Source organism: Coregonus clupeaformis, chromosome 36, assembly GCF_020615455.1.
Source record: "Coregonus clupeaformis isolate EN_2021a chromosome 36, ASM2061545v1, whole genome shotgun sequence".
NCBI lineage: Eukaryota > Metazoa > Chordata > Actinopteri > Salmoniformes > Salmonidae > Coregonus > Coregonus clupeaformis.
In genome coordinates this window covers 18,563,754-18,578,487 of record NC_059227.1, presented here as the reverse complement: position 1 = coordinate 18,578,487, position 14,734 = coordinate 18,563,754, and the positions used below count along the sequence as shown (strand labels likewise).

The following is a 14,734-nucleotide window of genomic DNA, read 5'->3' as shown; positions in this document are numbered from 1 at the left end:
ACAGGGAGGTACAGGGTGCTAGGGCCAGGCACAGAGAGACAGGGGGCAAGGACACCACACTGATTCCTGTTAAATCTTCCATCATCGACACTGTATATCAATCATTTATGTGAGTGTAGATGAGGCCTGAGATAGTGAATTCTAATCTAGCAACACTTTGCACTCGGTTCAAGGATGAGCAGAGCTGGGATTTTACTCAAATAGAATCCCCTTAACCCGAGAATAAGAGTCTTAATACACAGCATTGCTGCAACTGATAAGACATGGCAGTGCAGTATAAAAGCTGTGATTGTCTGGGGCAGTCCCTGTGGACAGTGTTGCCGTGGTGATTAGAGTGGCACAGCAGCCCTCTCCTGCTTCAGCTGTGAGCGTGGTCACAAAAATATACTTGTGGGTCCGCTGGGCGACAAGAAGTGCTTTATAAATGATGTAGTGCCAGTCTAAAAATGAAAAAAACCTTTTAGAATCCCCACAAGTTACCTACATAATAAAAATATTCCAGAAAGTGACACTGTATGAATCTGGAGCATATTTCTTCTTTCTTTTAAGTATTTGTTGAGCATCTGTATACCCTTGATCTACAAAGCTGACAGGCACAGGTAAGTAGGTGATGGGGAATACAGGTTAAATTGATATAGGACAGAAATAACAATTGTATTCTATTTCAATACATGTGGATATTTCAATTGGATCTGCAAGACATGTATTTGAAAAGAGAATGTTACCTGTATCTGCTGAAGCATGTTCTTCAACTGCACCAGAAATTCCTTGGCATCCTTGGCTTTATCCGACACACCATTCAAAGCTTGGGACAGTTGACACTGTGAATCAAAAACACACAATTATTCATCCAAAATAAATCAAAACACAATCTATGCAGACATTTCAATTGAATGAGTTTGAGAACACAGCCATTTCTGAGAGCAATAACTCTCCAAGTCACTTCTCTAACACTGCACTCTATACTCCTCTGTAAACTGGTCATCTCTGTATACCTGTCGCAAGACCCACTGGTTGATGCTTATTTATAAAACCCTCTTATGCCTCACTCCCCCCTATCTGAGATACCTACTGCAGCCCTCATCCTCCACATACAACACCTGTTCTGCTAGTCACATTCTGTTAAAGGTCCCCAAAGCGCACACATCCCTGGGTTGCTCCTCTTTTCAGTTCGCTGCAGCTAGCGACTGGAACGAGCTGCAAAAAACACTAAAACTGGACAGTTTTATCTCCATCTCTTCATTCAAAGACTCAATCATGGACACTCTTACTGACAGTTGTGGCTGCTTCGTGTGATGTATTGTTGTCTCTACCTTCTTGCCTTTGTGCTGTTGTCTGTGCCCAATTATGTTTGTACCATGTTTTGTGCTGCTACCATGTTGTGCTGCTGCCATGTTGTGTTGTTACCATGTTGTTGTCATGTGGTGTTGCTACCATGCTGTGTTGTCATGTGTTGCTGCCATGCTATGTTGTTGTCTTAGGTCTCTCTTTATGTAGTGTTGTGGTGTCTCTTGTCGTGATGTGTATTTTGTCCTATATTTTTAATCCCAGCCGCCGTCCCCGCAGGAGGCCTTTTGCCTTTTGGTAGACCGTCATTGTAAATAAGAATTTGTTCTTAACTGACTTGCCTAGTTAAGTAAAGGTTAAATAAAAATTTAAAAAATAATAATAATAACACGTTAAGATTAAAGCCTGGGGCAGTACCAGTGACGAAATATACAGTACAGTACCAGCAATGATGTAAACAACTAATAAACATTTCACTCAAGCCCACCCACATGACCTCTGAGGTCATAGTAATCAAGGAGATTCAAACGAGGCCCTCAAAGCCATGTTTAGAGGTCAAGCCCTCACCTTGTAGTCCTATAATCATTTATTTCTCTATCTTTCACCAGATCTGCTCTGTGCTGAGGCTGATTACCCATGAGTGATGGGTAATCATGGTGTAAACCAACCCTGCTGTGATCAATCTGGCCAGGATCCAAACCTCCCACCTCCCTCCCGCTCCTCCCACCTGCTCCTCTTCCTCTTGGCCTCTATGTCAGTCTCAGTCAGGGCTTCTCTGGGGCTGGGCCTTTGGGCCATGTGCGTAGGTTCAAGAAGGCCGCAAATCAAGCCAGCCCTCCATGGTCCATTAATGTGCCATCTGGCACAAGCTGTCGGTCCGCACCGCTAACAAGGGGATGAATGATTCCCCTCCTCTTTGCTGTTTCTTTCCACCAGGGCCCCAGCCACAGACAGACAGGACAAGACAAGGGGGCATTGGCAGGCCAATGTCTGTCTGCTAAGCCCTTTCTCTCTACACTGTGACACTGTGTCAGGGTGACCTCCAGGGGTCAGGGTGAGGGGTCCGGGGGCCCTCCTATGGAGAGAGAGCCTGTCCCACGGCAACCTCCTGCACAACACCAATTAATGTCCTTTCACTGGGTTGTGCTTGTTTATCCTAACAGTGTTGTATGGGAGAGTTGGATTCAATATGGTAAGGAAGGATGCTACTACTCAACATGAAGAAATTATCAAGGGAGCCATATCTTAAAGGTTTTATCGTCTTGTCATGTTCCCCATTGTCAAATATATTTATTCTTTATGAGCTAATATTAAACTTCATGTTATAATTAAGTTCTGGATATTGTCCTCATGTGGCTCAGAACTGTCAGCGATCTCATTTGTAGAGATGGATTACAGCATCAGTGGTAGACAACCTAAATAACCCCTTCACTGTCACTAAGGATAACAGGTGAGTTATGGCAGGAGGAAATACCTTTTGTGAAGTAATTAGTAAAACGGGTCATAAGATGAAAGGTGAGGCTCTATTCTTCAAAGAGGAATCCAATTAATCATTTTAGAAATGTACCCTTAATCGTAATGTATTTCCTCCAGAAAAAAAAGGGGGGAGAGGCATCCGTTTTCCTGTCAGCAGCATCATTCCTCTCTTATTATCTGATGCAATGAATGCAATGAAGAGACCCAGTAATGTCATCAGAGAGAGAATTCTTAAGTAATATGCATGACATTCAAGAGCAGAGGCTTTCAATAGTGGAGGAGCATAGCTATTCATTTCCAGCCCAGTGTTTGGGGATCTGGCTAAGACGATGCGAAGCTGCAGCGCTCATCTGCAGTGTTGACCATGACTTCAAATGGGTCTTTAGGGACACTCCAGGAGGAATGGCATAGATTCCTATGCCCGCTTCTCCCTTTCCCCTCCCTTTTCTCCCTCGCTCAGCAGCTGTGTCATTAGCGCTCCACATCTGGTTGAGAGCAGAACCAATCTCCCTCCCCGGCTCAGCCTCACACTGCTGCTCCACGACCGACTAATGTTCAACAGCATGTCCACGACAGCCAGCACAGCACAGTGCTGCACAGTGCTGCACAGCACAGCCAGCCCAGTACAGCATCACAGAGAATGCACACGCTGCCAGGCAAATTAGGAACAACCCAAAGAAACCACGAAATCAGAGAACACACAATATTTACCATTATAGAAAATTCTCCATTGGATGATTAAATTGAGAATGTAGTGAAAGTTCCCTTTCAGTCAACTTCGGTACAACATACTATGGGGAGTCTCACTCTCGTGACTTCGATTGAAGGATCTACAATCATGCCTGACAAGTCCAATGAAATTCATGCCTTGTTGGAAGCTCCACCTTCCTCAGATTCATTCCTTCAATTATTCCGCTCTTCACCTCAGTGTAAACAAGAACGATTCATGCTAATAAAACAAACAATTGGAAAACGAGACTGTCTTACGTTGCGCCAACTAAACTGTCCCATAGTGTAATAGCCTGCTCACCCCCTGGATATTGTGTGCTGAAGGTTGTACTTGTTCTCATACGTTTTCTAATCACAAGCAATTAGTTATTCTTCCATTTGCTGGTGCAATGGCTAAGAAAACGGCCAAGATGGCTAAGAAAACGGCCAAGACGACGATGGCTAAGCCGTGTTCGGGGTCGAGATCATGCCCCCAGTCATGCGGTTACAGCACTTCTCTGAAAGATAATCACGATCTATGTATAGTTTGTTTCGGCATGGAGCACGCTAATGCAGCCCTTGCTCGAATCAGTCTGTGTGCGCATTGCCACGTACTGTGTACAAACTTCCTGGAAAGACATGTAGCATTCTTGAGGAAGCTTGGAATTACCGATGGCGACTTTCCTTTCCTGGATGCCAGTACCTCGGCTGGGACCGAGGTACAGGAAGCGGAGATGGATTGGGTCGTGGGAGCAAATGTCTTGTCTGCCTGCACCCAACTTGGCTCCTGTGTGCTCTGTCGCCAGTTACGGGAGGCTACTTGAAGAGAGAGGGTGGGCAGGTTCGGTGGGTACCCCCCGCCGCCTGTGTATGCCTCGGTCAAGCACCGCTTGCCTCTCTTCCCAGACTTATTGATGAAGAGTCCGGTCCCACCTCGGTGATCCGGTCCTACGTGGACTTTCGAGACCGGGCTAGCAAAACGAGCACTGCATAGTGTGCTAGCCAGGTTGGCTAACTCGCTGAGGCGAGCTAGCTATTACTAGTTATTCCTGCCTCCCCACAGTGGTGTTGTTGGGTTAGCGCTCTTGTTTAGTATATGTGGCGTTAAGTCGCTTGGTTATTCCAAACGGACTGTGCTGCGGTCAAAGAGGCTAGCTAGCCTAGCTTATGCTAAAAAGCCACCTAGCTAACGTCGGCTAGCATGCTTAACTTCCGGCGAGTGAAATTTACTAGCTTTCCCCTGGCGTTATGGCAACCCCATTCCTATTTTCAGTTCCTGGAGTTGGAGGGAGTGAAGGAAACCAGGTTTGCGTGCACCTCAAATGAAGAAGCAGTCCCCGAGCACTTGGCTGGGGTAACCCCCGGAGCAAGGGGCCTTGGCACGGGTCTGAGTGACCAGTGCGCCCCTCCGCAAAAACATTACTGTGACAACATAGCCCCCACGTTTGGCAAACGGGGTACTACGTCTGCCATTGCCAGAGCCCCCTGTGCCCATAAAGGGGCCGGGCTTCATGCAGGCTATACAGTCTCACGGAAGCACAACGTATGTTGGAAGCTTGTCCATATTTAATGCTGCCACCTCTGTTACCCGCGTTCCATGGTGTTCACAGGGTTCAAAGGGTATATCAATCTCCCCAGGGTGAGAGTGACAAGTTGGGTCAATGTCCACAAGGGGGCGCCCCTCCCCATAGGTGGCTCATTACTGGGATTCATTGCTGATTCCTGCCTGTAGCTCACTAGTCCCTATGAGGTGTCTAGTGATACAGGTTATGGTCTCTATAGGCGATTAGTTGTTGGTAGCGGAGTCAAGGGAACAAGCAGGGTTGGACACGACCATACTGTCTGGGAATTAGATTCAATTATGAATCGCCGCTGTCTGTTACAACAGAAGGGGTCCGTTTTTCAGAGCTGTCTGTCCCATTCCCAGCTAGGTTACAAGGCGCTTTGTTGCCAGTACCTATGACTTTGCTAACCTCCATGATAATGTTTTCTCCCTGGGTCTATTTTTTATGCGTGCGGTCAAGCGCTGGGTGCCAGCCGGTTACCGGAACGCATCTTACTGCCTAAACCGAGTGAGGCTCATTGTGATAACAGTACCCCCAAGTGGCACGGCCAATCGGGGCACATCACTGATCGCCGGAGCCCGTGTACCCAGAGTGGGCTGGGCTTTAGGCAAACTTTGAAACATAAACAACGTTTTTTCAACCGAGTTCCAAAGTGTTCACGGGTGTTAAAAGTGGTCTCCCGTAGGTGAGTTTGATAAAACGTGTTCCTTCTCCATGTTCAGACATACGGTTGTCAAGAGTGGTGTAAATGGAAGAAGAACCAATCTCTCCCAGTCTACAAGGTGGAGTCCTGCCCCTTCAGATCACGGGAGTCTTGCTGTCTGCTTCGACCAATGGCGCGCATGTGCAGTGTCGCCCTGGATCATGCGAACAGTGATATCAGGGTACAGGCTACAATTTGTTGTGTGTCCCCCACGCTTCTGCAGCATCATCTCGTCGACTGTTCCCGAGGCCTCAGTGCCCATTTTGAGGAAGGAAAGATCCTCCCATCTCCAGAAGTAGGGCAATCCGAGTGGGTCCTAGACCTACTTGCCCTCAGCAAGCACCTCAGAGTCTACAAACTCAGAATGCGATTGGCTGGTGGCGGCGGAGTCGAGGGGGCAAGCAGTGTTACACACATCCATGCTACTGTCCCGTATTCAGTCTCTAGGCTTCATAAGAAACCAGAAAAAGCGCATTCCATTTCTGGGTCTCAAGCGAGACTCACTCGCGTATCACGCTTTTCTATCCCCATGGAGGGTGTCCAGGTTTCGACTCTGCTTAGCCAAATATTGGCTGGGTCACACAGTGAATTTTCGCCAGTGCCTATGCCTACTGGGGATGATGGCTTCTGTGATTGAAGTCGTTCCTGTGGGTCTATTGTTGATACGGCCCTTCCAGCACTGAGTGCTAGCCACTCACCTGGACACATCTCGCCATGGCCCAGTGGTGGGACCCTCAACTATTGTCAGGAGGCTCCCATGGGCTGAGTTGTATCCCGAAAGGTAATCACGACAGATGCATTCCCCAGAGGGTGGGGTGAGCTGTACGAAGGCAACTCGATTCGGGGGGGTATGGACACTGGTGCGGAGTGCACTGCATGTCAATTACCTGGAGTATCTGGCGCTCAGGCGCTTCCCCCTGTTTTTGTCGGGCTGGCTTGTGCTGGTCAGAACTGAAATATGTCAGTGATGGCGTGCATCAACAGATGGGAAGAGACTGTCTCTCTCCCTCCTAACCTTGGCTCGCTCCCTATTGCTGGGGAGCAGTGTGCACATGCTTTCGATTGGGTGACGCATGTCCCCAGTTGCCTCAACTCGGGTGCAGATCTTTTATCCAGATGGGACCCTCTCTCTCAGGAGTGGAGGCTCTCCCAGGTATGGGACATTTTCAGCATTTTTCTCGATGAAGGACCCGAGTGCCCCATTGGGAATGGACGCTCTGGCGCACCAGTGGCTTCTGAGCCGCCTTTACACGTTTCCGCCAGTGGTTCTGATTCACCCCACGTTGGAGTGGGTGCGCCTGCAGGGCTTTCTATTGATTCTTGTGGCTCCCAGGTGGCCCATGCAGCCTTGGTTCGCGGAGACATTCACCTTTAGGCGGGGACCCGTGGAAACTCCTGTTGTACAGGGACCTGTTGTCCAAGGCACACGGGCAGGTTTGGCAAGCGAGGTCAGAGATTTGGTTCCTATGGGCCTGGCCCCTAAGACGGCCAATTTGATGGCTAGAGAACCTCAGAATGTTATTGCTACCATTCAGTCTGCAAGGGCGCCCTTCACGAGAGGGATGTATGCGTATAAGTGGCAAGCGTTTGAGCTCTGGTACCAAGATAAAGGACCTTTTCAGTGCTCTTTGAAGAACATCCTTATGTTCCTACAGGAGCTTTTCAAGCATTCTCCACTTTAAAAGTGTACATGGCCGCTGTCTCAGCGTGTCATGTGGGAATTGACGGAACCTCACCGGGGGCTCACCCCCTGGTGGTGCAGTTCCTGAAAGAGAGAACCGGTCTCTAAAGACCGGTCTCTAAACCGATTGCGCCCACATGGGACTTGGCGCTGGTTTTGGAGGCACTGTGTGTGTCCCCCTTTGAGCCTCTGGAGTTGGTGGATCTGAAGATCTTCTCCTACAAAACCTCCCTGCTCATGGCTTTGGCTAAACGTGTTGGGGACCTCGACGCGTTATCAGCACACCCTTCCTGTACTCAGACTCTAAGGTGGCGTTGCATCCAAATGCGTCCTTCGCCCTGAAAGTCATGGCTATGTCCTACAGGTCCCTAGATTTTGAGCTATTTCCCTTTTTGCCTCCCCCTTTTGCTTCTGAAGAGCAGCAGAGGTTGCATGCCCTGTGTCTGGTATGAGCTTTATGCACGTACATTGAACGGAACCGGGATATCTGGTTATGTGACCAACATTTTGTCTGTTTTACTAATCCAGCTCGCGGCAGGGCGGTCTCTAAGCAGTGTCTCTAGCGTCACTGGATTGTGGATCCCCCTGGCATATACAGTGCCTTGCAAAAGTATTAATTCCCCCTTGGCGTTTATCCTATTTTGTTGCATTACAACCTGTAATTTAAATGGGTATTTTATTTGGATTTCATGTAATGGACATACACAAAATAGTCCAAATTGGTGAAGTGAAAAAAAAAATAAAGACTTGTTTCAACAACAACAAAAAAGTGGTGCGTGCATATGTGTTCACCCCCTTTGCTATGAAGCCCCTAAATAAGATCTGGTGCAACCAATTACCTTCAGAAGTCACATAATTAGTTAAATAAAGTCCACCTGTGTGCAATCTAAGTGTCACATTTACATTTACATTTTAGTCATTTAGCAGACGCTCTTATCCAGAGCGACTTACAGTTAGTGAATACATATTTATTTTTTATACTGGCCCCCCGTGGGAATCGAACCCACAACCCTGGCATTGCAAACGCCATGCTCTATCAACTGAGCTACATCCCTGCCGGCCATTCCCTCCCCTACCCTGGACGACGCTGGGCCAATTGTGCGCCGCCCATGAGTCTCCCGGTCGCGGCCGGCTGCGACAGAGCCTGGATTCGAACCAGGATCTCTAGTGGCACAGTTAGCACAGAGTACACATGATCTCAGTATATATACACACACACACACACCTGTTCTGAAAGGCCCCAGAGTCTGCAACATCACTAAGCAAGGGGCACCACCAAGCAAGCGACACCATGAAGACCAAGGAGCTCTCCAAACAGGTCAGGGACAAAGTTGTGGAGAAGTACAGATCAGGGTTGGGTTATAAAAAATATCCAAACCTTTGAACATCCCACGGAGCACCATTAAATCCATTATTTAAAAAATTGAAAGAATAATGGCACCACAACAAACCTGCCAAGAGAGGGCCGCCCACCAAAACTCACGGACCAGGCAAGGAGGGCATTAATCAGAGGCAACAAATTGACCAAAGATAACCCTGAAGGAGCTGCAAAGCTCCACAGCGGAGATTGGAGTATCTGTCCATAGGACCACTTTAAGCCGTACACTCCACAGAGCTGGGCTTTACGGAAGAGTGGCCAGAAAAAAGCCATTGCTTAAAGAAAAAAATAAACAAACACTTTTGGTGTTCGCCAAAAGGCATGTGGGAGACTCCCCAAACATATGGAAGAAGGTACTCTGGTCAGATGAAATTGAGCTTTTTGGCCATCAAGGAAAACGCTATGTCCCAACACCTCTCATCACCCCGAGCACACTGTTACGGATACAGGTATCCTGTGTCTTTTTGTGTTTTTCCTCTCCTTCTGCCCTAATCACAGGTGTGATCATCCCCACAGTGAAGCATGGTGGTGGCAGCATCATGCTGTGAGGATATTTTTCATCAGCAGGGACTGGGAAACTGGTCAGAATTGAAGGAATGATGGATGGCGCTAAATACAGGGAAATTCTTGAGGGAAACACGTTTCAGTCTTCCAGAGATTTGAGACTGGGACGGAGGTTCACCTTCCAGCAGGACAATGACCCTAAGCATACTGCTAAAGCAACACTCGAGTGGTTTAAGAGGAAACATTTAAATGTCTTGGAATAGCCTAGTCAAAGCCCAGACCTCAATCCAATTGAGAATCTGTGGTATGACTTAAAGATTGCTGTACACCAGCGGAACCCATCCAACTTGAAGGAGCTGGAGCAGTTTTGCCTTGAGGAATGGGCAAAAATCCCAGTGGCTAGATGTGCCAACCTTATAGAGACATACCCAAAGACTTGCAGCTGTAATTGGTGCAAAAGGTAGCTCTACAAAGTATTGACTTTGGGGGGGGTGAATAGTTATGCACTCTCAAGTTCTGTTTTTTTGTCTTATTTGTTGTTTGTTTCACAAGAAAAAATATTTTGCATCTTCAAAGTGGTAGGCATGTTGTGTAAATCAAATGATACAAACCCCCCTAAAAATCAATTTTAATTCCAGGTTGTAAGGCAACAAAATAGGAAATTGCCAAGGGGGTTGAATACTTTCGCAAGCCACTGTAGCAGCAAGGGGCAAGGGTTACCTAGCGGGGTACACGCCCACTCCACCAGGGGTCTGGCAGTGTCTTGGGAGATGTTTTATGGATTGACTATAGGAGATATTTGTGCTGCGGGAAGTTGGGCATCACCACACAGTTTTGTGAGGTTTTATCACTTGGATGTCACTGCTCCCAGTATAGCACACAGTGTGCTTATGGCTGGGACAGGGGAAAGTCACTAGGCAGCCTGCCGCATTTGGCAGGGTCAGGTCTGTGTGGTCTGCCATGGGCCGTTTCATTTAGTATCTGTTGGGGTCGGCTTGGGGTGTGATTATATTTCCCCATAGTCTGTTGTACCGAAGTTGACTGACTGAAAGGGGACATAACGTTATGACTATAACTACTGTTCCCTGAAGGATGTACAACACCTGTTTGGCCCCGCACCGCCTGTTCCTGGGCTCGGTGAAGAGCGGTATTACATTGAAGGAATGAATCCGAGCCTCACGCTTATCATATCACCTATGGAAGGTGGGGCTTGCAGCGAGGTGCAGATTTCATTGGCCTTGTCAGGCGTGATTGTAGATCCTTCAACCGAAGTCGCGAGAGTGCGACTCCCCATAGTATGTTTTACCTCGTTTCCCTCCTTCAGTGAACAGTAGCTATAGTCATAACGTTATGTTCTATACTTAAAAGGAAGTGCCTTAACAATATATAAAATATTGATAGGATTTGCTACATTAATATATGTATGAATATGCAGAATATGGACAATTTCCATTATATAAAGCCCAGTACAAATTCGATTAATTAATTATTTCTTCAGCTTTCAGCTGTGTAGCTAGATACATCGAAAAGCATTGATCATAAATTATTGCTGCCATTTGAGATATTACACATATTGTAAAACCTGTTACATACACTTACAAAGTTAGAATATATGAATCTATTAGGCATAATTTTTTTCCAACATTCTGGTAACTTGCCTCCGTGTAGCCATGGTAACACTTGCAGTATTTGCGCACAGCACCACAATTTCATGTCCACACACTTCACAAAGGTCTTGCCCAAGCACTCATTCTCTCCTCTAAAAATAGCTCAAAAATATTATCCTGCTCCTATGCCTTTGGTTACAGTAGTTGCACACAATCAGTATAAGCACTCATCCTTTATGCCTGGTTCCCCCATCACCAAATGTTTATTCATCACAACATGAACCAAGTCTAGTGTACTAGGTACTAGGCAGGTAGAGTATGGCATAGCACACATATTCAATGGGATGGGAGATACTGTACTTTACATTACCTACATTCTGGAGCCAATGCCATTGCTGGGACTGGGAGAGGGGCTCTGTATGCCTGAGGTAGCATAGCAACCTGTCTTTAGCTGCAGTACCATCTGTATCTACAGAGAGGAACCATGGTTTCTCTAATCGCCTAAAAGGGTCTTGGTGGCCATTTTAAGGTGTAATATTTGGGAATTCAGGACAAAACAAAAAAATATGAGTTGGTTGTAACAATCCATTTGATGGCTTACATTTTTCATTAGGTCGGCGAGCTGCCCTTCTCTGGACTTGGCAGGGCCCGATTGTGCATGCCTGCTGGAGCCTGGTGAGAAATGCCCTGGCCTTGTGCATGCAGGTAACGAGTTTGGGAGAAGTGTGTAGTGTGTGTGTATGGAATTTAAATAGACACTGACTTTGGGTGTTTCTGCTTGGCTGCCCACAGGACATCCACAGGAAACTACACCACTGTGACTTCCCCTCCAATCCCTCATCTGTGGTTTATTCGCTTGTAAATACATATTCATGATGTATTCCTAGCAAGCATTTATTTCACTAACTCACAGTGGCACTGTAAAGGGGGAGAAAAACATCACTGATACCCTAAGGCAGTCCCTTGTGTTCCGTTGTTCCATTTGACATACTGTAAATAACATAAACATAACAATATCCTTCTTTACATTACTTTCAAATCATGTTTGTAAAAGCATTCCCATAGAGAAAGATAAGACTGACTACTGAAGGTCCAACCAAAACTAAATGGGGGCTTATTGTTATTCCCACTAGCAAGCCAAGTGCAATACAACAGCTTAACCACTGTAATAAGAGACATACCCACACACCCCACCACACGCACACACAAGCGCACACACTGTCTCTCATTCCCAGTGGATGTGGGTCAGATTTGAGGAGTGAGACAGCAGCAGTCCGGCAGAGGAGGTGTGTATGTGTGTGTGTGTGTGTGTGTGTGTATGTGTGTGTAGTTGGGCTTTCAGTGCTGATTAAGTTCTCCACAGACGGTCAGCACACACATGCCTCTCCATTATCAGCACTCTGGGTCTCTGCAGCATGGAGGATGACAATTGCCTCTGAGCCACAAGCCACAATCCATCTGTGGTCATAAAAGAAACCTCGGAGGAGCAGCCTTTCTCTCTCTCTCCTATCAACACTGCAATCTCCAGGCCTTCCTACCCTAACTAACAGACTGGTTGTTGAGTCTGTTCAATTGAGTTTTCTGTCAGCTCCTAGAGGAGGACAAATGATAAAGCATGTCAGAGCCGGAGGGTGGATCTGGAGCTGTGGATGAGAACGTGATTAACAGATTTGAATTAGTCCCCTGTGTCACAACAAAATCCCATCCTAGTGACAGTGACATGAAGAGCTGCCTGGTGTAGTGGACTCATTCATACATTTACATTTGGTCTCATTTACATTTAGGCTCAGTTGGTAGAGCATGGTGCTTGCAACGCCAAGGCTGTGGGTTCAATTCCCACGGGGGACCAGTATGAAAATGTATGCACTCACTACACTATGTTGGTCTGCACAAGAGCATATGCTAAATGACTAAAATGTAAATGTTCAGTGACATGGGGAGCTGTCTGGTGCAGTGGACTCATTCAAGAAGAGGCGTGAAGAGTGATAGCGTAGCTTCAAGAGTACAGAGATAATTTGCCATAATAGCAGACCAATACATTCATGTCCTCCCCCTCTTCATCAACACATACTCCCATTCCATCTCTCACTCACACACACACACACACACACACACACACACACACATTTCCAACCTGAGCAGAGCTCACTTGACCATCCCATTATTGTCAATACAGAACATTGGCCATAAAATACAGCACAAAATGGACTATGTGCTGGGGTGTAATCGATCTCACTCAACCCCAGGAAATATATGAACTAAGCGCTTCTGCATCTTTTATTTATAGGGCTCAGTACTTATAAATGCTGCTTCACGCTTATGTGATTTTCACGGTCCATTTGTGGGACAGTAGGCTAGCGTGATAAAAGTGAACTGAACTCAGAACAACCCTTCTAATCAGTGATGATGAGTGGGAAGACGGATGCATGCTGTTTGATAAATTATGGATGGAAGGAAGGTCGTGGGGCATACTGTCCCAATCATGCAAAATGTGAGATTAGTGACCCAATTTGCTCTGTGGGTGATAAAGGCTTTTAATTTAATTTGTGATAGCTGTGTAATAGCTCAATGTAATGTGTGTGTGAGATCGGGTACTACTCTACTGTCTCTCAGTCCACATTCTGCCTATAGGCATGCTATGCCTGGGAGGAGGAGGAGCAGTGCCCAGCTCTGAGTCATGGCATCCTTCTCCTCTTCACCATGTAGTGGGAGCTGAGAAAACCATGGGGCATGTTACACAGCGCTGGTGACCTTTTCACAAATTAAAATAACAAACCCAGAGCTGTACTGTAGGCAGGATTATTTATTTATCTGTGATTAGGCTATAATGTTGTTGCCTGGCTAGGCCTACTATAGGCTACCACGGATGAATTGTCCCTTACAGTAAATGTATCTAGTTGGTGTGATTTAAATGGCACTGATGACATCAGTGATGTGATGCTACACAGAGCAGCTGATGGTCAAGGCATCCCCACCGCCTCCATCCTTACCTTGTGCTGTTTCCACATGGCCGCTAAAGGTTTTACATCGTGACTCCCATGCTTGCCACCCTCCAGACACTTCATGCACAGTGGAGTCTTGCAGTTGACGCAGTACATGCTAAAGTTCTCCGTATCATGGTCTGCACATGTCCCCTGTTTGCGTAAGGTGGCGGCGGGCATCTGCTGTCCTCCTGCCGCTGGCAATTGGGTCGGTGGCACTAATCGATGTTTGGCCAGCGGTCCACGGGAAGGGTGGCATCGCTGCTGGCAAGGTGTGCAGTAAAACACGTCACACTGCTCGCACATCACAGTGGCATCGACAGGGTTGCGGTCACATAGCTGACATTTCACGTTGGCAGAGTGGCTCTGCTGATACCGAGACACGATCGCCTCCAGTAGCCGGTTACGTGGAAAGCCCCTAAACCCCCGCTCATCCAGAGAGACACTACGGTGACAGAGAGGACATGTTATGGAACAGTGGCGGTGCACCAAAGTCGGAGGAAAGACCCTGACCCCATTTGGAGACTTGATGCACGGCGTGTATGATCCATAGCCGCTGTCCGTTTCACTATACATGCTCATTTTGTCCATATCCAAATAATCGTAGTCCGAGTTGGAGGCACGGCTATGCGCTAGTGTTTCGCCTTCTGGTGTCTGTACAATGATATTTCGGGCGCACGCCAAACACACATTGTGCGAGCAAGGTAAAAGAATAGGATCCTTGAAAAGAGAGCCGCAAACGGGGCATTTTAATTCTTCATCCATCATGTCTATAAAACGCTTCTCACATAGAACGCAAGAGCAGCGATCAATGAAAACAGACCAGCGCTATTAGATACCGACA

General features: G+C 47.0%; 1 protein-coding gene across 3 annotated transcripts in view; it reads right to left on the bottom strand.

The window, feature by feature from the left end:
- The window catches only part of LOC121552687 (E3 ubiquitin-protein ligase TRIM9), a 27,917-nt gene extending 13,183 nt beyond the window's left edge, over positions 1 to 14,734 (bottom strand). For 2 of the 3 annotated variants that reach the window (XM_041865696.2, XM_041865697.2), the window contains exons 1-2: positions 13,900 to 14,705; positions 726 to 821 (exon numbers count right to left, since the gene is read on the bottom strand). In XM_041865696.2, the coding sequence (XP_041721630.1) occupies positions 726 to 821; positions 13,900 to 14,658 (855 nt within the window). In that variant the 5' untranslated portion in view covers positions 14,659 to 14,705. Of the gene's footprint in view, positions 1 to 725; positions 822 to 13,899 lie in introns of all 3 variants that reach the window. The other variant, XM_041865695.2, reaches the window with a different exon arrangement.